Source organism: Camarhynchus parvulus, unplaced genomic scaffold (genome assembly GCF_901933205.1).
Source record: "Camarhynchus parvulus unplaced genomic scaffold, STF_HiC, whole genome shotgun sequence".
NCBI classification, from domain to species: Eukaryota; Metazoa; Chordata; class Aves; order Passeriformes; family Thraupidae; genus Camarhynchus; species Camarhynchus parvulus.
This window is the reverse complement of record NW_022148710.1, coordinates 17,557-44,230: the sequence shown is the minus strand read 5'-3', so window position 1 is coordinate 44,230 and position 26,674 is coordinate 17,557. Positions and strand designations below refer to the sequence as shown.

The 26,674-nt window shown below is 50.5% G+C and overlaps 1 protein-coding gene across 1 annotated transcript; it reads left to right on the top strand.

Moving 5' to 3' along the window:
* Positions 1-90: 90 nt before the first annotated feature.
* On the top strand, positions 91-17,922 carry RELB (RELB proto-oncogene, NF-kB subunit). Its single transcript, XM_030970789.1, has 12 exons — positions 91-199; positions 607-660; positions 1,273-1,281; positions 2,802-3,217; positions 5,497-5,654; positions 7,515-7,606; positions 9,935-10,066; positions 11,132-11,236; positions 12,930-13,145; positions 15,757-15,825; positions 16,593-16,670; positions 17,855-17,922. Exons 1-12 carry the CDS (start codon positions 184-186, stop codon positions 17,920-17,922), a joined length of 1,413 nt encoding a protein of 470 aa, XP_030826649.1. The 5' UTR covers positions 91-183.
* The last annotated feature ends 8,752 nt before the right edge of the window (positions 17,923-26,674 follow it).

Below are 26,674 nucleotides of genomic sequence, written 5' to 3'. Positions count from 1 at the left end.
CGGTGACGTCACGGCGGGCTCAGCCAATGGCGGCGCGGCCCGCGCGGGGATTTCCAGGTCCGGCGGCGGCGCGGCCTCGGGGGGCGGCGGGAGCGGCAGCGGCGGCTCCGGGACCCCCGGGACCCCCGGGACCCGCTCCGGGACCAGCGGCACCGGCACCGGGACTCGCACCGGGAGCGGGACATGGCGCTGCCGCTCGGTGAGCGCGGCCCCACCGCCTCCGGGAGCCGCCCCGGGGAGAGCGGGACCGGGGATCCCCCCGGTGGCAGAACCGGGACCGGCCCAAGGGAACCGGAACCGGCCCGGGGGGAGCAGGACCGGGGATCCCCCCGGTGGCAGAACCGGGACCGGCCCGGGGGGAGCGGAACCGGCCCGGGGGTAGCTGGACCGGGGATCCCCCCGGTGGCAGAACCGGGACCGGTCCGGGGGGTGAACCGGGGGAATAACGGGGCGGTCGCGGTGCTCGGGGGGTGTCACGCTCGGGTCCCCGTTGGGCGCCGTTGCCGGTGCCGGGGGTGCCGCGGTTTTACCGGGGCCGCTCCTTTCGGGGTGTCCCGGTGACGCTCCCGGTGCTGATGGCGCCGTCCCGGTGCCGTGTCCCGGTAGGAGCCGCCGTGCAGGATCCCGGGCTGGCGATGGCTCACGGAGCACCGGGCACAGGTAAAGCCCCGATCCCGGGGTCCGGTCCCGGTGTCCGGTCCTGCTCCCGGTGTCCGGTCCTGCTCCCGGTGTCCCCTCCCGGTCCCGGTGTCCCCTCCCCTTTCCCGGTGTCCCCTCCCGGTGTCCGGTCCCGGTGTCCCCTCCCGGTCGGGGGCTCCTCACGGGATCGTTTTTCCCGTTTTTTTCCCCCCGATTTTCCCGTTTTCCCCCCGTTTCTCCCGATTTTTGCCCCATTTCCCCGGTTTTCCCCGTTTCTCCCGATTTTTCCCGGGTTTTTTCCCCGCTTTCCCCCCGTTTCTCCCGGTGCCCCCCCGCACCGTTTCCCCCCGGTTTTTTTCCCCATTTCCCCCGAATTTTTCCGGTTTTTCTCCCGATTTTTCCCGATTTCCCGATTTTCCCCGTTTCCCCCCGTTTCTCCCGGTTTTCCCGTTTTTCCCCCCGATTTTCCCCATTTTTCCCGTTTTTTCTGATTTTTCCCGTTTCTCCCGGTTTTTTCCCCGTTTTTCCCCCGATTTCCCCCGCTTCCCCCGTTTTCCCGGTTTTTCCCCCCGTTTTCCCCCCGTTTTTCCCGGTTTTTCCCACCGATTTTCCCGATTTTTCCCGTTTTTCCAGATGATTTGGGTGAGTGGAACCGCGGGGATTTGGGATCTGCGCCGCCTCCCGGGAATTTCGGGATCCCGGAGCCGCACGGAGGAATTCGGGAATTCGGGATTTTGGGGATTTTTGGGAATTCGGGATTTTGAGGAAATTCAAGATTTTTGGAATTTGGGATTTTGGGGGGATTTTGGGAAATTCGGGGATTTGGGAATTCACGATTTTTTGGGAATTTGGGATTTGGGGAATTTGGGATTTTTGGGGAATTCGGGATTTTCGGGGATTTGGGGAATTTGGGATTTTGGGATTTTGGGGAATTTGGGATTTCGGTATTTTGGGGAATTCGGGATTTTCGGGAATTGGGGATTTTGGGGATTTTGGGGATTGGGGATTTTGGGAATTCGGGATTTTGAGGAAATTCGAGATTTTTGGAATTTGGGGATTTCGGGAATTTGAGATTTTTGGGGGATTTTGGGAAATTCGGGGATTTGGGAATTCACGGTTTTTTGGGAATTTGGGATTTGGGGAATTTGGGATTTTTGGGGATTTGGGGAATTTAGCAACTCGGAAATTTGGGATTGGGGGATTTGGGGAATTTGGGATTTTTGGGAATTCGGGATTTGGAGATTTGGGGAATTGGGGATTCTGGGAATTGGGGATTCTGGGAATTGGGGATTTTGGGAATTGGGGATTTTGGGAATTCGGGGAGGGGGCGGGGAGCGCCGGGATCGATCCCAAATTTGGGATTGGAATCCCAGAAATCCCTCCCGAACCCCCCGAAATTCCGGATTTTTCCCCTCAAAAATCTGATTTTTCTCCAGTCATCCTACAGAATCCCCCCAAATTCCCGGGTTTTCCCCCAAACCTCCCCGAAATTCCGGATTTTTTCCACCCAAACCCTCCAAAATTCCCGATTTGTCTCTAGAAATCTTCCCGAACCGCCTTAAAATCCCCATTTTCCCCCCAGAACCCCCCGAAATTCCCGGTTTTTCCCCTAGAAATCCTCCTGAACCCCCGGATTTTCTGATTTCCCCCCAAAACTCCCCGAAATTCCCAATTTTCCCCCACAAAATCTTTCCCAACCCCCCGAAATTCCCTTTTTTCCCTCCAACCCCCCGAAATTCCCGAATTCCTCCCCAAAACCGCCCTGAAATTCCCGATTTTCCCCCTGAAATTCCCTTTTTTCCCCCCAAAAAAGCCCCGAAATTCCCGATTTTCCCCCCAAAACCGCCCCGAAATTCCCGGTTTTCCCCCGAAATTCCGGATTTTTCCCCCGAAATTCCCATTTTTTCCCCCCAAAACCACCCCGAAATTCCTGATTTTTCCCCCGAAATTCCCATTTTCCCCTCGAAATTCCCGATTTCCCCCCCAAAACCGCCCCAAAATTCCCGATTTTCCCTGAAATTTTTTTCCCCCCAAAAAAGCCCCGAAATTCCCGATTTCCCCCCCAAAGCCGCCCCGAAATTCCCGGTTTTTCCCTGGAAATTCCCGGTTTTTCCCTCGAAATTCCCGTTTTCCCCCGAAATTCGCGATTTCCCCGCTCGCAGAGATCCTGGAGGAGGTGATGAAGGAGGACGGCTTCCAGCCCGACGCCGCTGCCGAGGCTCCCCGGGCCCTGCCCCGCTTGGTCCCGCGCGGTTCCGTCCCCGGTTCCGCCCCCGGTTCCGTCCCCGGTTCCGCCCCCGGTTCCGCCCGGGAGCCGCGGCTGGCCCGGAGCCTCCGCGGGCTCTCGCTGGGGCCCCGGGAGAAGCTGGAAAAGCTGGAAAAGATGGAAAAGCTGGAAAAGCTGGAAAAGCTGGAGAGCTTGGAGAGGCTGGGGAAGGCGGGGAAGCCGCGCTTGGTGATCACGGAGCAGCCGAAGCAGCGCGGGATGAGATTCCGGTACGAGTGCGAGGGGAGATCGGCCGGGAGCATCCTCGGGGAAAACAGCACCGAGAGCAACCGGACCCTGCCCAGCATCGAGGTGAGACACCGGGAAAAATGGGGAAAAATGGGAAAAATTGGGGGAAATCGGGGGAAAAATTGGGGGAAATCGGGGAAAAATTGGGGGAAAATCGGGAAAACTCGGGGAAAACAGCACCGAGAGCAACCGCAGCCTGCCCAGCATCGAGGTGAGACACCGGGAAAAAGTGGGGAAAAATGGGAGAAATTGGGGAAAATCGGGAGGAAAAATCGGGGAAAAATTGGGGGAAAAAATTGGGGGAAAATGGGAGAAAACTCGGGGAAAACAGCACCGAGAGCAACCGCAGCCTGCCCAGCATCGAGGTGAGACACCGGGAAAAAGTGGGGAAAAAATGGGAAAAATTGGGGAAAATCGGGGAAAACAGCACCGAGAGCAACCGCACCCTGCCCAGCATCGAGGTGGGACACCGGGAAAAAATTGGGGAAAAATGGGGAAAAATCGGAGGAAAAATCGGGGAAAAATTGGGGGAAAAAGTTGGGGGAAAATCGGGGAAAACTCGGGGAAAACAGCACCGAGAGCAACCGGACCCTGCCCAGCATCGAGGTGAGACACCGGGAAAAAGTGGGGAAAAATGGGAAAAATTGGGAAAATCGGGGAAAACACACCGAGCACATGCAGCATAAAAAAAAATTGGGGAAAATCGGGGAAAAATTGGGGGAAATTGGGGAAAATCGGGGGGGAAATCGGGGAAAAAATTGGGGGAAAAAATTGGGGAAAACTCGGGGAAAACTCGGGGAAAACAGCACTGAGAGCAACCGCAGCCTGCCCAGCATCGAGGTGAGACACCGGGAAAAAAATGGGGAAAAATGGGAAAAATTGGGGGAAATCGGGGGAAAAATTGGGGGAAAATCGGGGAAAACTCGGGGAAAACAGCACCGAGAGCAACCGGACCCTGCCCAGCATCGAGGTGGGACACCGGGAAAAATGGGAAAAATTGGGGGAAATCGGAGGAAAAATCGGGGAAAAATCGGGGAAAAATTGGGGAAAACAGCAGCCAGAGCAACCGGACTCTGCCCAGCATCGAGGTGAGAAACCGGGAAAAAATATGGGAGAAAAAATGGGAAAAATTGGGGGAAATCGGGGGAAAATCGGGGAAAAATTGGGGGAAAAAATCGGGGAAAACAGCACCGAGAGCATCCGCACCCTGCCCAGCATCGAGGTGAGACACCGGGAAAAAAATTGGGGGAAAAATGGGAAAAAAATCGGGAAAAAGCCGGGCAAAGCTCGGGAGAAGCAGGAATGGCCTCTGGGGGGGATTTCCCGGGTTATCCACGGGATTTTTCCCGGATTCGCTTTTTCTGGGATTTCCCTGGGATTTTTCCCGCATTTCCCCAGAATTTCCTCCAGATTTCCCCAGGATTTCCCCAATTTTCCCTCGATTTTCCGCTGATTTTCCTCCCGGCATTTCCCAACTTTCTCCCTGACTTTTCCCAACTTTTTCCCAATTTCTCCTCAATGTTTCCCATTATTTCCCCCCGATTTTTCCCCAATTTTCCCCCTGAATTTTCCCCATTTTCCCCTGATTTTCCCAAGTTTTCCCCGTGACTTTTTCCCAATTTCCCCCTGATTTTTCCCCCATTTTCCCCCAATTCTTCCTTTGATTTTCCCCAATTTTCCCCCTGACTTTCCCCCAATTTCCCCCCCAATTTTTCCCCAATTTTCCCCCTGACTTTCCCCCAATTTTCCCCCCAATTTCCCCCATGATTTCCCCCTGACTTTCCCCTGATTTTCCCCCATTTCCCCCCTGACTTTTCCCCATTTCCCCCCCAATTTTTCCCATGATTTCCCCCTAATTTTTCCCCAATTTCCCCCCCGATTTTTCCCCAATTTCCCCCGATTTTTCCCCAATTTTCCCCCCCCGATTCCCCCCCGATTCCCCCCCGATTCCCCCCTGATTTCCCCCCGATTTCCCCCGATTTTCCCCCGATTTTCCCCCGATTTTCCCCCTAATTTTCCCCAATTTCCCCCCCAATTTTTCCCCAATTTCCCCCCAATTTTTCCCCCCAATTTTCCCCCTGACTTTCCCCCAATTTTCCCCCCAATTTTCCCCAATTTCCCCCCTGACTTTTCCCCAACTCTCCCCCAATTTTTCCCATGATTTCCCCCTGATTTTCCCCAATTTCCCCCCTGCCATTTCCCCAATTTTTCCCCAATTTCCCCCCTGATTTTTCCCCAATTTTTCCCCAATTTCTCCCCCGATTTTCCCCCGATTTTCCCCCTAATTTTCCCCGATTTCCCCCCCGATTTTCCCCCCGATTTTCCCGGTGTTTCCGCCGCAGCTGCTGAACTGCCAGGGCATCCCGGAGGTGGCGGTCACGGCCGTGCTGGTGTGGAAGGATTGGCCGCACCGGGTGCACCCGCACGGCCTCGTGGGCAAGGACTGCGCCCAGGGGCTGTGCCGGGTGCTGCTGCGGCCCCACAGCAACCCCCGGCACAGGTAAACCCCAAATCCCAAAAAAATAGGAATTTTCGGGGAATTTTCTGGGAATTTTCCCTTTTTCCTGGCGTTTTTAGGGCCATTTTTGGGCATTTTTGGGGTGGATTTTGGGGCTGTGCCGGGTGCTGCTGCGGCCCCACAGCAACCCCCGGCACAGGTAAACCCCAAATCCCCAAAAAAATGGAATTTTCTGGGAATTTTCTGGGAATTTTCCCTTTTTCCTGGCGTTTTTAGGGCCATTTTGGGGCATTTTTGGGGCATTTTTTTGGCATTTTTGGGGTGGATTTTGGCTGCGCCCAGGGGCTGTGCCGGGTGCTGCTGCGGCCCCACAGCAACCCCCGGCACAGGTAAACCCCAAATCCCAAAAAAAGGAATTTTCTGGGAATTTTCCCTTTTTCCTGGCGTTTTTAGGGCCATTTTTGGGTGGTTTTTGGGTGGTTTTTGGGTGGTTTTTGGGCATTTTTTGGGCACTTTTTTGGGTTCTGCCCGGTGCTCCTCAAACTCATCCCAAGCTTTTCTTTTCCCGAAAAAAAATCTGGGAATATCCATAGGGTTGGATCCTGTTGGAATTTTAGGGATTTTTCCAGATTTTTTTCCCTTTTCCTGGAGATTTTGGGGCATTTTTGGGGCGTTTTTGGGGCATTTTTGGGGGTGGTTTTGGCATTGTGCGCGCACCATTTTTGGGTTTTTTCTTTGGGGTGTTTTGGTTGCGGTTGTGGGGCCCGACAGCCCACGCACCCCGGCACAGGTAAACCCCAAATCCCCAAAAAATGTTTTCGGATTTCTGGGAATTTTCCCTTTTTCCTGGTGTTTTTAGGTGCATTTTTGGGCATTTTTTGGGCATTTTTGGGGTGGTTTTTTGGCATTTTGGGCACTTTTGGGCTCTGCCGGTGCTCCTCAAACTCATCCCAAGCTTTTCCGGCACAGAAAAATCCGGGAAATCCCAAAAAATGGAATTTTGTTGGAATTTTTAGGGATTTTTCCATTTTTTTCGCATTTTGAGGTTTGGCATTTGGGGTTTTTGGGGTTTTGGGTGTTTTTGGGGCATTTTTGGGCACTTTTTGGGTTCTGCCGGTGCTCCTCAAACTCATCCTCAAAGCTTTCTTTTCCCAAAAAAATTTCTGGGAATATCCATTGGGTTTTTGGTCCTTTTGGAATTTTTGGGATTTTTCCAGATTTTTCTCTTCCCTGTGCGGCTTTGGGGGCCCCAAGCACCCTTTTTTGTGTTGGGGCTTGGGGCATTTTTGGGCTTTTGGGTGGTTTTGGCCGGGCGTGCGTGCTGCGGCCCCACAGCAACCCCCGGCACAGGTAAACCCCAAATCCCCAAAAAAAATGGAATTTTATGGGAATTTTCACGAATTTTCCTTTTTTCCTGGAGTTTTGGGGCATTTTCAGGCATTTTTGTGCATTTTTCCAGCATTTTTTGGGCGGTTTTTGGGCATTTTTTGGGTTCTGCCCGGTGCTCCTCAAGCCCCAAACCCATCCCAAGCACCAGGAAAATCTGGGAATTTCCCTTGGGTTGGAATTTTTGGGATTTTCCCAGATTTTTTCCCATTTTCCCGGCATTTTGGGGGCATTTTTGTGCTTTTTTTCCTGTGATTTTGAGGCATTTTTTGGGCTCTTCCAGGGGCTCCTCAAGCCCCGAACCTGGAATATCCCAAAAAACCCAAATTCCCATTGAATTTTCTGTCATTTCCCAATTATTTTTGAGGCATTTTTGGGGCATTTTGGGGGCATTTTTGGGGCATTTTGGGGCATTTTTGCCTTTTTTTTGCCATTTTTGAGGCTTCTGGGCATTTCTGGGGCGGGGAATTCAGGAAGGGAGCTGGAAAATTTGGGAATTTTGGGCATTTCTGGCAGTTTCAGCAACCTGGGCATTCAGTGTGTGAAGAAGAAGGAAATCGAGGCCGCCATCGAGAAGAAGCTGCAGCTCGGCATCGACCCCTTCAAAGGTCAGAATTTCCCCTTTTCCCCGCATTTTCCTGGCATTTCCCTGCATTTCCACTTTTCCCCACATTTCCCTGATTTTCTGGAGCTTTTTTCCTTTTTTTTGGTGTTTTTTTTCCCCACTTTTTCCTAATTTTGTTCCCCAATTTTCCTGTTTTTTCCTGTTTTTTCTCTTCCCCAGTCCCCCCTATTTTCCCCCTGGATTTTCCAGATTTCCACGTTTTCCCAAATTTTCTTTTCTTTTCCCTGTTTTTCCTGTTGGTTTTTTTTTTCTTTTTTTGTGTTTTTTCCCATTTTCCTGTGTTTTTTCCCCCGTTTTTCCTTTTTTTCCCTTATTTTTCCTGTATTCTCCCATTCCCCTGGTTTTTCCATGATATCTCTTGGTTTCCCCCCTTTTCCCCCATTTTTTCCCTGTTTTTCCTCATTTTTCCCATTTTTTCCCATGGGATCCCTGCAGAACCCATTTTCCCTCTTTTCTGTTATTCTTCCCTGATTTTTCCCCATTTCCCCCCCATTTTATCTTCATTTCTCCCAATTTCCCTCCATTCTTCCCCATTTCTCACCCTTTTACCCCCATTTTTCCCATTTCTGCCCCATTTTTCCCATTTCTGCCCCATTTTTCCCATTTCTCCCCCATTTTCCCCATTTCTGCCCCATTTCCCCCAGGTTTTTCCCCATTTCTCCCAATTTCCCCCCATTTCTCACCCTTTCTTCCCATTTTCCCCATTTTCCCCCAGGTTTTTCGCCATTTCTGCTCCGTTTTCCCCGTTTTCCCCCCTTTTCCTCATTTTTCCCCATCTTCCCCCATTCCTGCCCAATTTTTCTCCATTTTTCTTCCATTTTCCCTCATTTCTGTCCCCTTTTTCCCCATTTCTGCCCAATTTTCCCTCATTTTTGCCATTTTCCCCCATTTTCTCCATGTTACACCCATTTCTGCCCCCATTTCTCCCCATTTTCCCCCATTTCCTCCCCATTTCTGCCCCATTTTTCCCATTTTTCCCTATTCCTGCCCCATTTCCTCCATTTCTTCCCCCTTTTCCCCCGGTTTTGCCCATTTTCCCCCATTTCCCACCATCTTTCCCCATTTCTTCCCCTTTTTCTCCCATTCCTGCCCCATTTCCCCCAATTTCTGCCCCGTTTTTCGCCATTTCTGCCGTTTCCGCCCCATTTTTCCCCATTTTCACCGTTTCTGCCCCAATTTTCCCCATTTTCGCCGTTTCTGCCCCGTTTTTCCCCATTTTTGCCGTTTCTGCCCCGTTTTTCCCCATTTCTGCTGTTTCTGCCCGGTTTTTCCCCATTTTTGCCATTTCCGCCCCGTTTTTCGCCATTTCTGCCGTTTCTGCCCCGTTTTTCCCCATTTTTGGCGTTTCTGCCCCGTTTTTCCCCATTTCCACAGTTTCTGCCCCAATTTTCCCCTTTTTCGCCGTTTCTGCCCCGCGTTTCCCATTTTTGCCATTTCTGCCCCATTTTCCCCATTTTCCCCCCGTTTCCGCGTTTATCGCCATTTCTGCTGTTTCTGCCCCGTTTTCCCCATTTCCCCGTTTCTGCCCCGTTTTTCCCCATTTTTGCCATTTCTGCCCTGTTTCTGCTCTGCATTTCCCATTTTGCCGTTTCTGCCCCGTTTTTACCATTTCTGCCGTTTCTGCCCCGTTTTCCCCATTTTCCCCATTTTTGCCGTTTCTGCCCCTCATTTCCCATTTTTGCCATTTCTGCCCCATTTTCCCCCATTTTCCCCCATTTCCGCCCGGTTTTTCCCCATTTTCACCGTTTCTGCCCCAATTTTCCCCATTTTCGCCCATTTCTGCCCCGTTTTTCCCCATTTTTGCCGTTTCTGCCCCTTTTTCCCCATTTTCTGCTGTTTCTGCCCCGTTTTTCCCCATTTTTGCCATTTCCGCCCCGTTTTTCGCCATTTCTGCCGTTTCTGCCCCGTTTTTCCCCATTTTTGGCGTTTCTGCCCGGTTTTTCCCCATTTCCACCGTTTCTGCCCCAATTTTCCCCTTTTTCGCCGTTTCCGCCCCGCGTTTCCCCATTTTCCCCCGTTTCTGCCCCATTTTCCCCCATTTCCCCCCATTTCTGCCCCGTTTTTCGCCATTTTCGTAGTTTCTGCCCCGTTTTTCCCCATTTTTGCCGTTTCCGCCCCATTTTTTGCCATTTTTGCCGTTTCGGCCCGGTTTTTCGCCATTTTCACCGTTTCCACCCCGTTTTTCGCCATTTTCGCCATTTCTGTCCCGTTTTTCCCCATTTCCCCCATTTCCGCCCCGTTTTCCCCCATTTCCCCCCATTTCCGCCCCGTTTTTCGCCATTTTCGCCGTTTCTGCCCCGTTTTTCCCCAGCGGGCTCCCTGCGGAACCACCAGGAGGTCGATCTCAACGTGGTGCGGATTTGCTTCCAGGCCTCGTTCCGGGACCGCGCCGGGATCCCGCGCAGCCTCAGCCCGGTGCTGTCCCAGCCCATCTTCGACAAGAGTGAGTCCCAAAAACCCCCAAATTCACCCCAAAAATGTCCCTGAAATGTCCCGAAAATATCTCAGAATTATCCCCAAAAATATCCCCAAAAATCCCCGCAGCCTCAGCCCGGTGCTGTCCCAGCCCATCTTCGACAAGAGTGAGTCCCAAAATCCCCCAAAATCCCCCCAAAAATGTCCCCGAAATGTCCCGAAAATATCTCAGAATTATCCCCAAAAACAGCCCCAAAAATCCCCCGCAGCCTCAGCCCGGTGCTGTCCCAGCCCATCTTCGACAAGAGTGAGTCCCAAAAACCCCCAGATTCACCCCAAAAATGTCCCTGAAATATCCCGAAATCGCCCCAAAAATATCCTGAAAATATCGCAGAAATATCCTGAAAATATCCTGAAAATATCTCAGAATTATCCCCCCAAAAATCCCAAAAATATCCCCAAAAATCCCGCGCAGCCTCAGCCCGGTGCTGTCCCAGCCCATCTTCGACAAGAGTGAGTCCCAAAATCCCCCAAAATCCCCCCAAAAATGTCCCCGAAATGTCCCGAAAATATCTCAGAATTATCCCCAAAAACAGCCCCAAAGAATCCCAAAAACATCCCCAAAAATATCCCTGAAATTTCCTGAAAATATCTCAGAGATGTCCCAAAATTATCTCAGAATTATCTCCAAAAAAATCCCAAATCAGCCCCAAAAATTCCCACAAAATTCCAAAATCATCCCCAAAAATTCCCCAAAATTCCCCCCAAATTCCCCAAAAATTCCAAAATTGTCCCCCAAAATTCCCAAAAAATCCCTAAAAATCCCACAAAAATTCCCCCAAAATTGTCTCCCAAAAATTCCCAAAAATTCCCCAAAAATTCCCTCAAAATTCCAAAATCGTCCCCCAAAAATTCCCCAAAAAATCCCATAAAATTCCAAAATCACCCCCCAAAAATTTCCAAAAAATTCCCAAAAAATTCCCCCGAAATTCCGAAATCATCCCCCAAAAATTCCCCAAAAATCCCCCCAAAATCCCTCCCATCCCCCACGGTTCCCGAAGGTTCCAAAAAATTCGCTCTGAAAAAGTTCCAGAATCCACCAAAAACGCCGGAGATGCCCTCTGCCGCATGAACAAAGAGAGCGGCCCCTGCACGGGCGGGGAGGAGCTCTACCTGCTCTGCGACAAGGTCCAGAAAGGTAAAAACGGGCACAGCTGGGATCACACCTGGGCACAGCTGGGATCACACCTGGGCACAGCTGGGCACAGCTGGGCGGGGAGGAGCTCTACCTGCTCTGCGACAAGGTCCAGAAAGGTAAAAACGGGCACACCTGAGATACACCTGGGCACACCTGGGATCACACCTGGGCACAGCTGGGCACAGCTGGGCACAGCTGGGATCACACCTGGGGGCACCTGGGCACAGCTGGGGGCACCTGAGATACACCTGGGCACAGCTGGGCACACCTGGGATCACACCTGGGCACAGCTGGGCACAGCTGGGCGGGGAGGAGCTCTACCTGCTCTGCGACAAGGTCCAGAAAGGTAAAAACGGGCACAGCTGGGCACAGCTGGGCACCTGAGATACACCTGGGCACACCTGGGATCACACCTGGGCACAGCTGGGATCACACCTGGGATCACACCTGGGGGCACCTGGGCACAGCTGGGATCACACCTGGGCACACCTGGGCACAGCTGGGCACAGCTGGGCACAGCTGGGGGCACCTGAGATACACCTGGGCACAGCTGGGCACACCTGGGATCACACCTGGGCACAGCTGGGCACAGCTGGGCGGGGAGGAGCTCTACCTGCTCTGCGACAAGGTCCAGAAAGGTAAAAACGGGCACAGCTGGGCACAGCTGGGCACCTGAGATACACCTGGGCACACCTGGGATCACACCTGGGCACAGCTGGGATCACACCTGGGATCACACCTGGGGGCACCTGGGCACAGCTGGGATCACACCTGGGCACACCTGGGCACACCTGGGCACAGCTGGGGGCACAGCTGGGCACAGCTGGGGGCACCTGAGATACACCTGGGCACACCTGGGCACACCTGGGGGCACCTGGGCACAGCTGGGGGCACCTGGGCACACCTGGGCACAGCTGGGCAGGGAGGAGCTCTACCTGCTCTGCGACAAGGTCCAGAAAGGTAAAAACGGGCACAGCTGGGATCACACCTGGGATCACACCTGGGATCACACCTGGGCACAGCTGGGGCGCTGCCCCCATTCCCAACCCATATCCCGAATTCCCGAATCCCTGAATTCCCAATTCCCACGGAATCCCCGCTGTTTTCCAGAGGACATCGCGGTGATTTTCCACAAGGAGCCCTGGGAGGCTCGGGCCGATCTCTCCCATATCCCACACCCCGAATCCCATTCCCAAATCCCGAATTCCCGAATTCCCAAATCCCCGATTCCCAAGGAATTCCCGCTGTTTTCCAGAGGACATTGCGGTGATTTTCCACAAGGAGCCCTGGGAGGCTCGGGCCGATCTCTCCCATATCCCACATGCGATTCCAATCCCAAATCCCGAATTCCCAAATCCCCGATTCCCAAGGAATTCCCGCTGTTTTCCAGAGGACATCGCGGTGATTTTCTGCAAGGAGCCCTGGGAGGAGTGCGCGGATTTCTCCCATATCCCACACCCCAAATCCCACATTCCCAATCCCAATCCCAAATCCCGAATTCCCGAATTCCCGAATCCCACGGAATTCCCGCTGTTTTCCAGAGGACATCGCGGTGATTTTCCACAAGGAGCCCTGGGAGGATTCGCGGATTTGTCCCATAAACCAATCCCGATCCAATACTCCAAATCCCACATTCCCAATCCCGAATTCCCAAATCCCCGATTCCCAAGGAATCCCCGCCTCTGTTTTCCAGAGGACATCGCGGTGATTTTCCGCAAGGAGCCCTGGGAGGCTCGGGCCGATTTCTCCCAGGCCGACGTTCACCGGCAGGTGGCGATCGTGCTGCGCACGCCGCCCTACGCGCACCTGGAGCTGCGGGAGCCCGTGCAGGTGGAGGTGTTCCTGCAGCGCCTCACCGACAGCGTGAGGAGTGAGGGGTTCCGGTTCACCTACCTGCCCCGGGACACCGGTACCCACCGGGGATAACGGGGGTGGGGTACAGGTACAGGTACAGGTGCAGCAGGTACAGATACAGGTACAGCAGGTACAGGTACAGGTACAGCAGGTACAGGTACAGGTACAGGTACAGCAGGTACAGGTACAGGTGCAGCAGGTGCAGGTACAGGTACAGGTACAGGTACAGGTGCAGGTACAGGTGCAGGTGCAGGTACAGGTACAGGTACAGGTACAGGTACAGCAGGTACAGGTACAGGTGCAGCAGGTGCAGGTACAGGTACAGGTACAGGTGCAGCAGGTACAGGTACAGGTACAGGTACAGGTACAGGTACAGGTACAGGTGCAGGTACAGGTACAGGTACAGGTACAGGTACAGGTACAGGTACAGGTACAGCAGGTACAGGTACAGGTACAGCAGGTGCAGGTACAGGTACAGGTACAGGTACAGCAGGTACAGGTACAGGTGCAGCAGGTACAGGTACAGGTACAGCAGGTACAGGTACAGGTACAGCAGGTACAGGTACAGGTACAGGTGCAGCAGGTACAGGTGCAGCAGGTACAGGTACAGGTACAGGTACAGGTACAGCAGGTACAGGTACAGGTGCACAGCAGGTACAGGTACAGGTACAGCAGGTACAGGTACAGGTACAGGTGCAGCAGGTACAGGTGACAGGTACAGGTACAGGTGCAGGTACAGGTACAGGTACAGCAGGTACAGGTACAACAGGTACAGGTACAGCAGGTACAGGTACAGGTACAGGTACAGGTACAGGTACAGGTACAGGTACAGGTGCAGGTACAGGTACAGGTACAGGACAGGTACAGGTACAGGTACAGGTACAGGTACAGGTACAGGTACAGCAGGTACAGGTACAGGTACAGGTACAGGTGCAGCAGGTACAGGTACAGGTACAGCAGGTACAGGTACAGGTACAGGTACAGGTACAGGTACAGGTGCAGCAGGTACAGGTACAGGTACAGGTACAGGTACAGGTACAGCAGGTACAGGTACAGGTACAGCAGGTGCAGGTGTTCAGCAGGGTTCGGCACCTCCTGCGTACACGGTACAGCACGGGACAGGACAACTGGGGGTAACCAGGTAACTGGGACAGGGAATAACAGAGGTACAGGTGGCAGCAGGTACAGGTGACAGGTACAGGGACAGAGGTGACAGGTACAAGGACAGGGTGCAGGTGTTCACAGGTGGAACCGGTGGCACCGCCGAAACACCGTGACACATACAGAACACCTGGGGATAACCACCGGGAATAACTGGGAACACCGGGAATGGACACCGGGAATGGACACCGGAATAACTGGGAACACCGGGAATGGACACCGGGAATGGACACCGGGAATGTACACCGGGAATGGACACGGGGAATGGACACCGGGAATGGACACCGGGAATGTACACCGGGAATGGACACGGGAATGGACACGGGGAATGGACACTGGGAATGGACACCGGGAATGGACACCGGGAATGTACACCGGGAATGGACACTGGGAATGGACACGGGGAATGGACACCGGGAATGGACACCGGGAATGGACACGGGAATGGACACCGGGAATGTACACCGGGAATGGACACCGGGAATGGACACCGGGAATGTACACCGGGAATGGACACCGGGAATGGACACCAGGAATGGACACCGGGAATGGACACCAGGAACACCCAGGAACCCCGGGAACTGCGAGAACAGCCGTCAGTCCCGGTGTTTCCCGGTGACGTTTCCTGCTGTTCCCCGGTGTTTCCCGGTGACGTTTCCTGCTGTTCCCGGTGTTTCCCGGTGACATTTCCTGCTGTTCCCTGTAATGTTTCCCGGTGACATTTCCTGCTGTTCCCCGGTGTTTCCCGGTGACACTTCCCGGTAACGTTTCCCGGTGTAACTCCCGGTAACGTTTGCGGTGTCGTTTTCTGGTGTATTTCCTGGTGTAACTCCCGGTATTTGCCAGTGTAACTCTCGGTGCAATTCCGGTGTAACTCCGGTGTAATTCCCGTGTAATTCCCGTGTAATTCCCGGTGTAACTCCCGGTGTAATTCCCGTGTAACTCCCAGTGTAATTCCCGGTGTAACTCCCGGTGTAATTCCCGGTGTAATTCCCGGTGTAACTTCGGTGTAACTCCGGTGTAACTCCCGTGTATTTCCGTGTAACTCCGGTGTAACTCCGTGTATCTCCGGTGTAACTCCGGTGTAACTCCCTGTAATTCCGGTGTAACTCGGTGTAACTCCCGGTGTAACTCCCGGTGTATTTCCCGGTGTAATTCCCGGTGTAATTCCCGGTGTATTTCCCGGTGTATTTCCGGTGTAACTCCCGGTGTAATTCCCGGTGTAACTCCCGGTGTAACTCCCGGTGTAACTCCCGGTGTAACTCGGTGTAACTCCCGGTGTAACTCCCTGTATTTCCCGTGTAACTCCCGTGTAATTCCCGGTGTATTTCCCGGTGTAATTCCCGGTGTAATTCCCGGTGTAACTCCCGGTGTATTTCCCGGTGTATTTCCCGCTGTAACTCCCGGTGTATTTCCCAGTGTAACTCCCGGTGTATTTCCTGGTGTGATTCCCGGTGTATTTCCCGGTGTAACTCCCGCTGTAACTCCCGTTGTTCCCCCCGCAGACGCGTACCGGGTGCAGGTGAAGCGCAAGCGGGGAATGCCCGACCTGCTGGAGGAGCTCTCGGGGACAGGTGGGACTGGGAGGGACTGGGAGGGACTGGGAGGGAACTGGGGGGGACTGGGAGGGACTGGGAGGGACTGGGAGGGACTGGGATGGACTGGGATGGACTGGGAGTGAATTGGGATGGACTGGGAGTGAATTGGGATGGACTGGGAGTGAATTGGGAGGGACTGGGAGTGAATTGGGAGGGACTGGGAGGGAACTGGGAGGGACTGGGGGGGACTGAGAGGGGACTGGGAGGGACTGGGAGGGAACTGGGAGGGACTGGGAGGGACTGGGAGGGACTGGGATAAACTGGGAGGGACTGGGAGGGACTGGGGGGACTGGGAGTGTTTGGGGAAAATTCGGGATGAATTTGGGGAAAGTTTTGGGGGAATTTGGGGGGAATTTTGTGGAGTCGGGAGAATTGGGAGCAAATTTGGATGATTTGGGGGAATTTTGGGGGGATTTGGGGAGGGCTGGGGGAAATGGTGATCAATTTGGGGAGAATTTGGGGGAATTCTACGATAAATTTGAAAGGAATTTGGGGGGGATTTGGGGAGAATTTGGTGGAATTTGTGATAAATTTGGGAAGAATTTGCGGGGAATTTTGGGGGATTTGGGGAGAATTTGATGGAATTTGTGATAAATTTGAAAGGAATTTGGGGGGGATTTGGGGAGAATTTGGTGGAATTTGTGATAAATTTGGAAGGAATTTGGGGGGATTTGGGGGGAATTTGGGGCTTTTTGGGGGGAATTTGGGGCATTTTGGGCCATTGACCCCCCCGTTGCCCCCAGACCCGTTCGGGATCGAGGCCAAGAGGAGGAAGAAGCCCCCGGGGTACCTGGAGCACTTCATCCCCCTGGGCCCCACAGGTGCCACCCCCGAACCCCCAAAATCCCAAATTTCCCACAAACCCACCATTTCCCCCCCAAAAATCCCATTTCCCCCCAAAAATCCCAAATTTTCCCCCTCAAAATTCCCATTTTCCCCCTCAAAATTCCCCAGTCTCTACTCCAAATCCCAAATTCTCCCCCCCAAAATCCCCAATTCCTCCCCAAATTCCCATTCCCCCCCCCCCCCAAATCCTGGATTTTCCCCCAAAATTCCCTTTTTCCCCCCAAAATTCCCTTTTTTCCCCCCAAAACCCCCAATTCCCCCCCACTCAAAATCACCAATCCCCCCCCCAAAAATCCCATTTCCCCCCAACCCATTTTCCTTCCCAAAAATTCTCAATTTCCCCCCCCAAATTCCCGTTTTTCCCTATAAAATCCCACAATTTTTTGCCCAAAATCCCCATTCCCCCCAAAAATCCCCATTTTCCCCCAAAACTCCCATTCCCCCCCCAAATTCCCATTTTCCCTGTAAAATCCCCCAATTTTCCCTGTAAAATCCCCCAATTTTTCCCTGTAAAATCCTCAATTTTTTGTCCAAAATTCCCATTTCTTTTCCCTGTAAAACCCCCAATTTTTCCCTGTAAAACCCCCAATTTTTCCCTGTAAAACCCCCAATTTTTCCCTGTAAAAGCCCCATTTTTTCCCTGTAAAATCCCCAATTTTTTGTCCAAAATTCCCATTTCTTTTCCCCTCAAAATCCCCGATTTTTCCCTATAAAATCCCCAATTTTCCCTGTAAAATCCCCAATTTTCCCCCCAAAACCCCCGATTTTTCCCTGTAAAACCCCCGATTTTTCCCTGTAAAATCCCCAATTTTCCCTGTAAAACCCCCAATTTTTCCCTGTAAAATCCCTGAGTTTTTGTCCCAAATCCCTGATTTTTCCCTGTAAAACCCCCAATTTTCCCTGTAAAATCCCCAATTTTCCCCCCCAAAACCCCCGATTTTTCCCTGTAAAACCCCCGATTTTTCCCTGTAAAATCCCCAATCCCAAATCCCCAATTTTTCCCTGTAAAACCCCCATTTTTCCCTGTAAAACCCGGGTTTTGTCCCAAATCCTGATTTTTCCCTGTAAAACCCCCGAGTTTTTGTCCCTGTAAAACCCCGATTTTCCCCTGTAAAATCCCCCGATTTTCCCCTGTAAAACCCCCAAATTTTTCCCCGAGTAAAACCCCCGATTTTTCCCTGTAAAATCCCCAATTTTCCCTGTAAAATCCCCCGATTTTTCCTGTAAAACCCCCAATTTTTCCCTGTAAAATCCCTGAGTTTTTGTCCCAAATCCCTGATTTTTCCCTGTAAAACCCCCGATTTTTCCCTGTAAAACCCCCGATTTTTCCCTGTAAAATCCCCCGATTTTCCCCTGTAAAATCCCCCGATTTTCCCCTGTAAAATCCCCAAATTTCCCCCCCAAAACCCCCGAGTTTTCCCTGTAAAACCCCCGAGTTTTCCCTGTAAAATCCCCAATTTTCCCTGTAAAATCCCCCGATTTTTCCTGTAAAACCCCCGAGTTTTCCCTGTAAAACCCCCGATTTTCCCCCTCAAAACTCCAATTTTCCCCTGTAAAACCCCCGATTTTCCCCTGTAAAACCCCCGATTTTCCCTGTAAAACCCCCGATTTTTCCCTGTAAAACCCCCGATTTTTCCCCTGTAAAACCCCCGATTTTTCCCCAACTCCAATTTTCCTGTAAAACCCCCGATTTTCCCCTGTAAAACCCCCGATTTTCCCTGTAAAACCCCCCGATTTTTCCCTGTAAAACCCCCGATTTTTCCCTGTAAAACCCCCGATTTTCCCCCTCAAAACTCCAATTTTCCCCTGTAAAACCCCCAATTTTCCCTGTAAAACCCCGATTTTTCCCTGTAAAACCCCCGATTTTTCCCTGTAAAACCCCCGATTTTTCCCTGTAAAATCCCCCAATTTTCCCTGTAAAACCCCCGAGTTTTCGTCCCACATCCCCATCCCCATTTCCCCGTTCTCCCCGCAGCCCCGTGGCCGCCAGCGGGCCGCCCGCCCGGAGCCGCTCCCGGCGCTGCTGGCCCCGCTGGCGGCGCCGCCGCTGGGCCCGTGGGCGGAACTGGCGGAATTCCGGGACCCCCGCGGCGCCCCGGGCCCCGGAGCTGCTGGCGGAGCCGCCCCCGCCCCTCTCGGCCGGGGACCCCCCCCCCATTTCCAGCCTGCTGGGCTCGCACTTGTTCCCGGGGCGGGGGCTGAGCGGGGCCCGGAATTCCCCAAAATCCCCCCGAAATCCTCCCAGAAATTCCCCAAAACCTCATCCAAATCCTCCTGAAAATGTCCTCGAAATCCTCCCAAAAATCCCCCCGAAATCCTCCCAGAAATTCCCCAAAACCTCATCCAAATCCTCCCCAAAATTCCCAAAAATCTCATGCAAATGCTCCCCAAAATTCCCCAAAATCTCATCCAAATGCTCCCAAAAATCTCATCCAAATGCTCCCAAAAATCCCCTAAAAATTCCCAAAATCCCCCGAAATCCTCCCAGAAATTCCCCAAAATCCCCCCGAAATCCTCCCAGAAATTCCCCAAAACCTCATCCAAATCCTCCCCAAAATTCCCAAAAATCTCATGCAAATGCTCCCCAAAATTCCCCAAAATCTCATCCAAATGCTCCCAAAAATCTCATCCAAATGCTCCCAAAAATCCCCTAAAAATTCCCAAAATCCCCCGAAATCCTCCCAGAAATTCCCCAAAACCTCATCCAAATCCTCCCCAAAATTCCCCAAAATCTCATCCAAATCCTCCCAAAAATCCCCTAAAAAATCCTCCCAAAAATCCCCCCGAAATCCTCCCAGAAATTCCCAAAAATCTCATCCAAATGCTCCCCAAAATCCCCCCGAAATCCTCCCCAAAATTCCCCAAAAATCTCCTCAAAATCCTCCCAAAAATCCCCTTAAAATTCCCCAAATTCCCCTCGAAATCCTCCCAAAAATCCCCCTGGAAATCCTCCCCAAAATTCCCAAAAATCTCATCCAAATCCTCCCAAAAATCCCCTAAAAATTCCCCAAATCCCCCTCAAAATTCTCCCAAAAATTCCCCAAAATTCCCCCCAAAATCCCCCTCAAAATTCCCCTCGAAATCCTCCAAAAAAAAAACCCCTAAAAATTCCCTCAAAATTCCCCAAAATTCTCCCAAAATCCTCCCCAAAAATTCCTTCAAAATCTCAAAAAAATCTCCCTCAAAATTCCCCGAAATCTCCTCAAAATTCTCCCAAAAATTCCCAAAAATCCCCCTAAAACTCTCCAAAAAATCCCCCTCAAAATTCCTAAAAATCTCCCTCAAAATTCTCTCAAAATTCCCAAAATTCCCCTTGGAAATTCTCCCCAAAAATCCCCAAAATCCCTCTGGAAATCCTCTCCAAAATCCCCCAAAAATGCCCTCAAAATCCGTTCAAAAATTCCCCAAATTCCCCTCGAAATCGTCCCAAAAATCCCCTAAAAATTCCCTAAAAATTCCCCCAAATTCCCCCCAAATTCCCCTCAAAATCCTCCAAAAAAAAACCCCTAAAAATTCCCTCAAAATTCCCCAAAATTCTCCCAAAATCCTCCCCAAAAATTCCTTCAAAATCTCAAAAAATCCCCCTCAAAATTCCCCGAAATCTCCTCAAAATTCTCCCAAAAATTCCCAAAAATCCCCCTAAAACTCTCCAAAAAATCCCCCTCAAAATTCCTAAAAATCTCCCTCAAAATTCTCTCAAAATTCCCAAAATTCCCCTTGGAAATTCTCCCCAAAAATCCCCAAAATCCCTCTGGAAATCCTCTCCAAAATCCCCCAAAAATGCCCTCAAAATCCGTTCAAAAATTCCCCAAATTCCCTTCGAAATCGTCCCAAAAATCCCCTAAAAATTCCCTAAAAATTCCCCCAAATTCCCCAAATTCCCCTCAAAATCCTCCAAAAAAAAACCCCTAAAAATTCCCTCAAAATTCCCCAAAATTCTCCCAAAATCCTCCCCAAAAATTCCTTCAAAATCTCCAAAAAAATCCCCCTCAAAATTCCCCGAAATCTCCTCGAAATTCTCCCAAAAATTCCCAAAAATCTCCCTCAAAATTCCCAAAAATTCCCTCAAAATCGCCCTCAAAATTCCCCCAAAATTCCCCCAAAATTCCCCAAAAAATCCCCCTCAAAATTCCTAAAAATCCCCCTCAAAATTCTCTCAAAATTCCCCAAATTCCCCTTGGAAATTCTCCCCAAAATTCCCAAAAATCCCCAAAAATTCCCCTCCAAAATTCCCCAAATCCCTTTCCAAATTCCCAAAACTTCCACCTCCAAATTCCCATCAAAAATCCCTAAAAATCCCCCATAAAATTCCTTCCAAATTCCCCAAAAATTCCCCAAAATCTCCCTGGAAATCCTCTCCAAATTCCCACATTTTCCAAAATTCCCCAAAATTCCCGGACCCGCCCGGAATTGGGGAAATTCCCAATTTTTTCCCATTTTTGGGGTTTTTTTTTTGCACTATATTTATAGGGGGGAGCCCCAATCCTGGATTTGGGGGATTTCTGGGATTTTTGGGGAAAAATTTCTGGGATTTTGGGAAAATTCTCGGGATTTGGGTGGAATTTTGGGTGGAATTGTGGGATTTTGGGGCAGAATTCCCGGGATTTGGGGTGGAATTCTGGGATTTTTGGGGGGAAATTCTGGGATTTGGGGGAAATTTGGGAATTTTGGGGACAAAATTCCATGAAATTTGAGCAGAATTCTGAGATTTTGGGGGAAAATTCCTGGGATTTGGGGCAGAATTCCCGGGATTTTGTGAGGAATTTTGGGAATTTTTGGTAGAATTCCTGGGATTTTGGGGAAAATTCCTGAGATTTTGTGTGGAACTTTGGAAATTTTGGTGGAAAATTTGGGGATTTTGGGGCAAAATTTCTTTAATTTTGAGCAGAATTTTGGGATTTTGGGGGAAATTGTCAGGATTTGGGTGGAATTCTGGGATTTTTGGGGGAGAATTTTTGGGGGAAATTTTTTGGGGGGAAATTTGGGGAATTTTGGGGACAAAATTCCATGAAATTTGAGCAGAATTCTGAGATTTTGGGGGAAAATTCCTGGGATTTGGGGCAGAATTCCCGGGATTTTGTGTGGAATTTTGGGAATATTTGGTAGAATTCCGGAAATTGGGGCAGAATTCCTGGGATTTTGGGGAAAATTCCTGAGATTTTGGGCAGAATTCCTGAGATTTTGTGTGGAACTTTGGAAATTTTGGTGGAAAATTTGGGGATTTTGGGGCAAAATTTCTTTAATTTTGAGCAGAATTTTGGGATTTTGGGGGAAATTGTCAGGATTTTGGGCAGAATTCTGGGATTTTGGGTGGAATTTTGGGAATTTTGGGGGAAATTTGGGGATTTTTGGGGGGAAATTCTGGGATTTTGGGGAAATTTGAGAATTTTGGGGACAAAATTCCATGAAATTTGAGCAGAATTCTGAGATTTTGGGGGAAAATTCCTGGGATTTGGGGCAGAATTCCCGGGATTTTGTGAGGAATTTTGGGAATATTTGGTAGAATTCCTGGGATTTTGGGGAAAATTCCTGAGATTTTGGGCAGAATTGTTTGTGTATAACTTTGGAAATTTTGGTGGAAAATTTGGGGATTTTGGGGCAAAATTTCTTTAATTTTGAGCAGAATTTTGGGATTTTGGGGGAAATTGTCAGGATTTGGGCGGAATTCTGGGATTTTGGGTGGAATTTTGGGATTTTTGGGGAAATTTGGGAATTTTGGGGACAAAATTCCATGAAATTTGAGCAGAATTCTGAGATTTTGGGGGAAAATTCCTGGGATTTGGGGCAGAATTCCCGGGATTTTGTGAGGAATTTTGGGAATATTTGGTAGAATTCCGGAAATTTGGGCAGAATTCTGGGATTTTGGGGAAAATTCCTGAGATTTTGGGCAGAATTCCTGAGATTTTGTGTGGAACTTTGGAAATTTTGGTGGAAAATTCGGGGATTTTGGGGCAAAATTCCATTAATTTTGAGCAGAATTTGGGGATTTTGGGGGAAAGTGTCAGGATTTTGGGCAGAATTCCAGGATTTTGGGTGGAATTTTGGGAATTTTTGGGGGGAAATTTGGGAATTTTGGGGACAAAATTCCATGAAATTTGGGCAGAATTCCTGAGATTTTGGGGGAAATTCCTGGGATTTGGGGCAGAATTCCCGGGATTTGGGGTGGAATTTTGGGAATTTTTGGTAGAATTCCGGAAATTGGGGCAGAATTCCGGGATTTTGGGCAGAATTCCTGAGATTTTGGGGAATTTTGGGCGGAATTCCGGGATTTTGTGTGGAATAAAGCCGCGGATGGACAGGCCGGAGTCGCTTTTGGGGACTGGGAGGGAACTGGGACAAACTGGGACAAACTGGGGCAAACTGGGGCAAACTGGGCGGAGTCAATTGGCACCAGTTGGGACCAGTTTGGCCCAGTTTGGGGCTGGGACCGGCACCAGTTTGGGGCGGGAACTGGCACCAGTTTGCACCAGTTTGGGGATGGAACTGGCACCAGTTTGCACCAGTTTGGGGCTGGAACTGGCACCAGTTTGGGGATGGGACTGGCACCAGTTTGGGGATGGAACTGGCACCAGTTTGCACCAGTTTGGGGATGGAACTGGCACCAGTTTGGGGCTGGGACTGGCACCAGTTTGGGCCAGTTTGGGGCTGGGACTGGCACCAGTTTGGGGATGGAACTGGCACCAGTTTGCACCAGTTTGGGGATGGGACTGGCACCAGTTTAGCCCAGTTTGGGGCTGCGACCGGCACCAGTTTGGGGCTGGGACTGGCACCAGTTTGGGGCTGGGACTGGCACCAGTTTGGGGATGGGACTGGCACCAGTTTGGGGCTGGGACCGGCACCAGTCCGGCCCAGTATCTGCCCGGAATCGGGACCAGTCCGTCCCAGTATCGAACTGGGAATAGAACCCGGAAGAGGAAGCGCTCAAGCCCCGCCCACACATCAAACCACGCCCCCGGCGCTGCTCAGAAAGCTCCGCCCCAGCCTCGTTCTGATACAAACCGCGCCCCCATGAATTGCCTCATTAGGCCCCGCCCCAGCCTCGTTCTGACATAAGCCACGCCCCAATGAATTTCATAGTTAGGCCCCGCCCCAGCCTCGTTCTGACACAAACCACGCCCCAATGAAGTTCCTCATTAGGCCCCGCCCCAGCCTCGTTCCGACACAAACCACGCCCAAATGAATTTCCTCATTAGGCCCCGCCCCAGCCTCGTTCTGACACAAACCACGCCCCAAAGAAGTTCCTCATTAGGCCCCGCCCCAGCCTCGTTCTGACACAAACCACGCCCAAATGAATTTCTTCATTAGGCCCCGCCCTAGCCTCGTTCTGATACAAACCACGCCCACAACCCAAATCACATTCGCCCCGCCCCTTTCCTTCCCATCCACTTCCGCTTCCTTCCGTCACTTCCGCTTCCGGGTGCGCCGAGCGCGGTGAGCGGCGATGGCGGCGGGGCCGCTGCCCCAATTAACGCTTCATTAGCGCCCTAATGAACCCCCCTCGGCCCTGCCCCTCATTAGCGCGCTAATTACCGCCCCAATGACCCCCCTGCCCCTCAGGGCTGCCCCCGGGCCTTCCCTGCCCCCCGCATTGCCCTTCTCCCCTTCCCGCCCGTATTCCCGCTTGCCTTTGTTTATTCCCAATTCCCCCTTTAATTAATCCCCAATATCCCCCTTTAATTAATCCCAATTCCCCCCTTAATTAATCCCCAATTTCGCCTTTAATCAATCCCCAATCCCCTTAATTTCCCCCCAATCCTCCATAATTCTCTCCCAACCCCTTCCAATTCCCCCTTAATTAATCCCCAATTTCCCCCTTAATTAATCCCCAATTTCCCCCTTAATTAATCCCCAACTTCCACCTTAATTAATCCCCAATCCCCCTTTTAATTAACCCCAATTCCCCAATCATTAATCCCCAATTCCTCTTTAATTAAGCCCTAATTTCCTTCTTTACCAATCCCCAATTCCCTCTTAATTCTCAATTTTTATCCCCAAATTCCCCGTTAATTAATCCCCAATTTCCCGCTTAATTAACCCAAATTTCCCCTTAATTAACCCAAATTTCCCCTTTAATTAATCCCCATTTCCCCCTTAATTAACTATATTTTCCCCCTTCATTAATCCCCAATCCCCCCTTAATTAATTCTCAATTCCCCCTTTAATCAATCCCCAATTCCCCCTTTAATTAATCCCCAATTTCCCCCTTTATTAATCCCTAATTTCCCCCATTAATCAATCCCCAATTCCCCCCTTAATTAACTATATTTTCCCCCTTAATTAATCCCCAAATTTCCCTTAATCAATCCACAATTCCCCCCTTAATTAACCCAAATTTCCCCCTTAATCAATCCCCAAATTCCCCTTAATTAATCCCCAATTCCCTCGTTAATTAACTATGTTTTCCCCCTTAATTAATCCCCAATCTGCCCTTAATCATTCCCCAATTCCCCCCTTAATTAACTATGTTTTCCCCCTTAATTAATCCCCAATTTCCCCCTTAATCAATCCCCAATTCCCCCCTTAATTAACTATGTTTTCCCCCTTAATTAATCCCCAAATTCCCCTTAATTAATTCCCAATTCCCCCTTAATTAATCCCCAATTCCCCAGTTAATTCACTATCCCACTTCCCCCTTAATTAATCCCCCGTAATTTCCCCCTTAATCATCCCAAATTCCCCATTAATCCCCAATTCCCCCCTTAATTAACTATGTTTTCCCCCTTAATTAATCCCCAATTTCCCCCTTAATTAATCCCCAATTTCCCCCTTAATTAATCTCCAATCTCCCTTTAATTAATCCCCAATTCCCCCCTTAATTAACTATATTTCCCCCTTAATTAATCCCCAATCTCCCCTTAATTAATCCCCAATTTCCCCCATTAATCAATCCCCATTTCCCCCCTTAATTAACCCAAATTTCCCCCTTAATTAACCCAAATTTCCCCTTTAATCAATCCCCAATTCCCCCCTTAATCAATCCCCAAATTTCCCTTAATTAATCCCCAATTCCCTTGTTAATTAACTATGTTTTCCCCCTTAATTAATCCCCAATTTCCCCCTTAATCAATCCCCAATTCCCCTGTTAATTAACTATATTTTCCCCCTTAATTAATCCCCAATCTCCCTTTAATTAATCCCCAGTTCCCCCCTTAATTAACTATATTTCCCCCTTAATTAATCCCCAATCTCCCCTTAATTAATCCCCAATTTCCCCCATTAATCAATCCCCATTTCCCCCCTTAATTAACCCAAATTTCCCCCTTAATTAACCCAAATTTCCCCGTTAATCAATCCCCAATTCCCCCCTTAATTAACTATATTTTCCCCCTTAATTAATCCCCAAATTTCCCTTAATCAATCCCCAATTCCCCCCTTAATTAACCCAAATTTCCCCCTTAATTAATCCCCAATTCCCCCCTTAATCAATCCCCAAATTCCGCTTAATTAATCCCCAATTCCCTCGTTAATTAACTATGTTTTCCCCCTTAATTAATCCCCAATTTCCCCCTTAATCAATCCCCAATTCCCCCCTTAATTAATCTCCAATCTCCCTTTAATTAATCCCCAATTCCCCCCTTAATTAACTATATTTCCCCCTTAATTAATCCCCAATCTCCCCTTAATTAATCCCCAATTCCCTCGTTAATTAACTATGTTTTCCCCCTTAATTAATCCCCAATCTGCCCTTAATCATTCCCCAATTCCTCCCTTAATTAACTATGTTTTCCCCCTTAATTAATCCCCAATTTCCCCCATTAATCAATCCCCAATTCCCCCCTTAATTAACTCCAAATTCCCTTTAATTAATGAATCTCCATTTTTCTCCCCCAGGCCCTTCCTCCTCCTCCTCCTCCTCCTCCTCCTCCTCCTCCTCCCCTCTCCGTCCCCCCTTTCCCCACAGCCCCAGGAAGGTTCCGGAAGGTTCCAGAAGGCCCCGGAAGGCTCCGGAAGGTTCCGGCATGTGGCTCGGAGGTTCGGC

Bases quoted from the DNA above. Each gene is read 5' to 3' on its own strand.
- RELB (XM_030970789.1), top strand. The intron at 3,218-5,496 runs GTGAGACACCGG...TTTCCGCCGCAG, and splicing joins GGACCCTGCCCAGCATCGAG to CTGCTGAACTGCCAGGGCAT. The intron at 15,826-16,592 runs GTGGGACTGGGA...CGTTGCCCCCAG, and splicing joins GGAGGAGCTCTCGGGGACAG to ACCCGTTCGGGATCGAGGCC.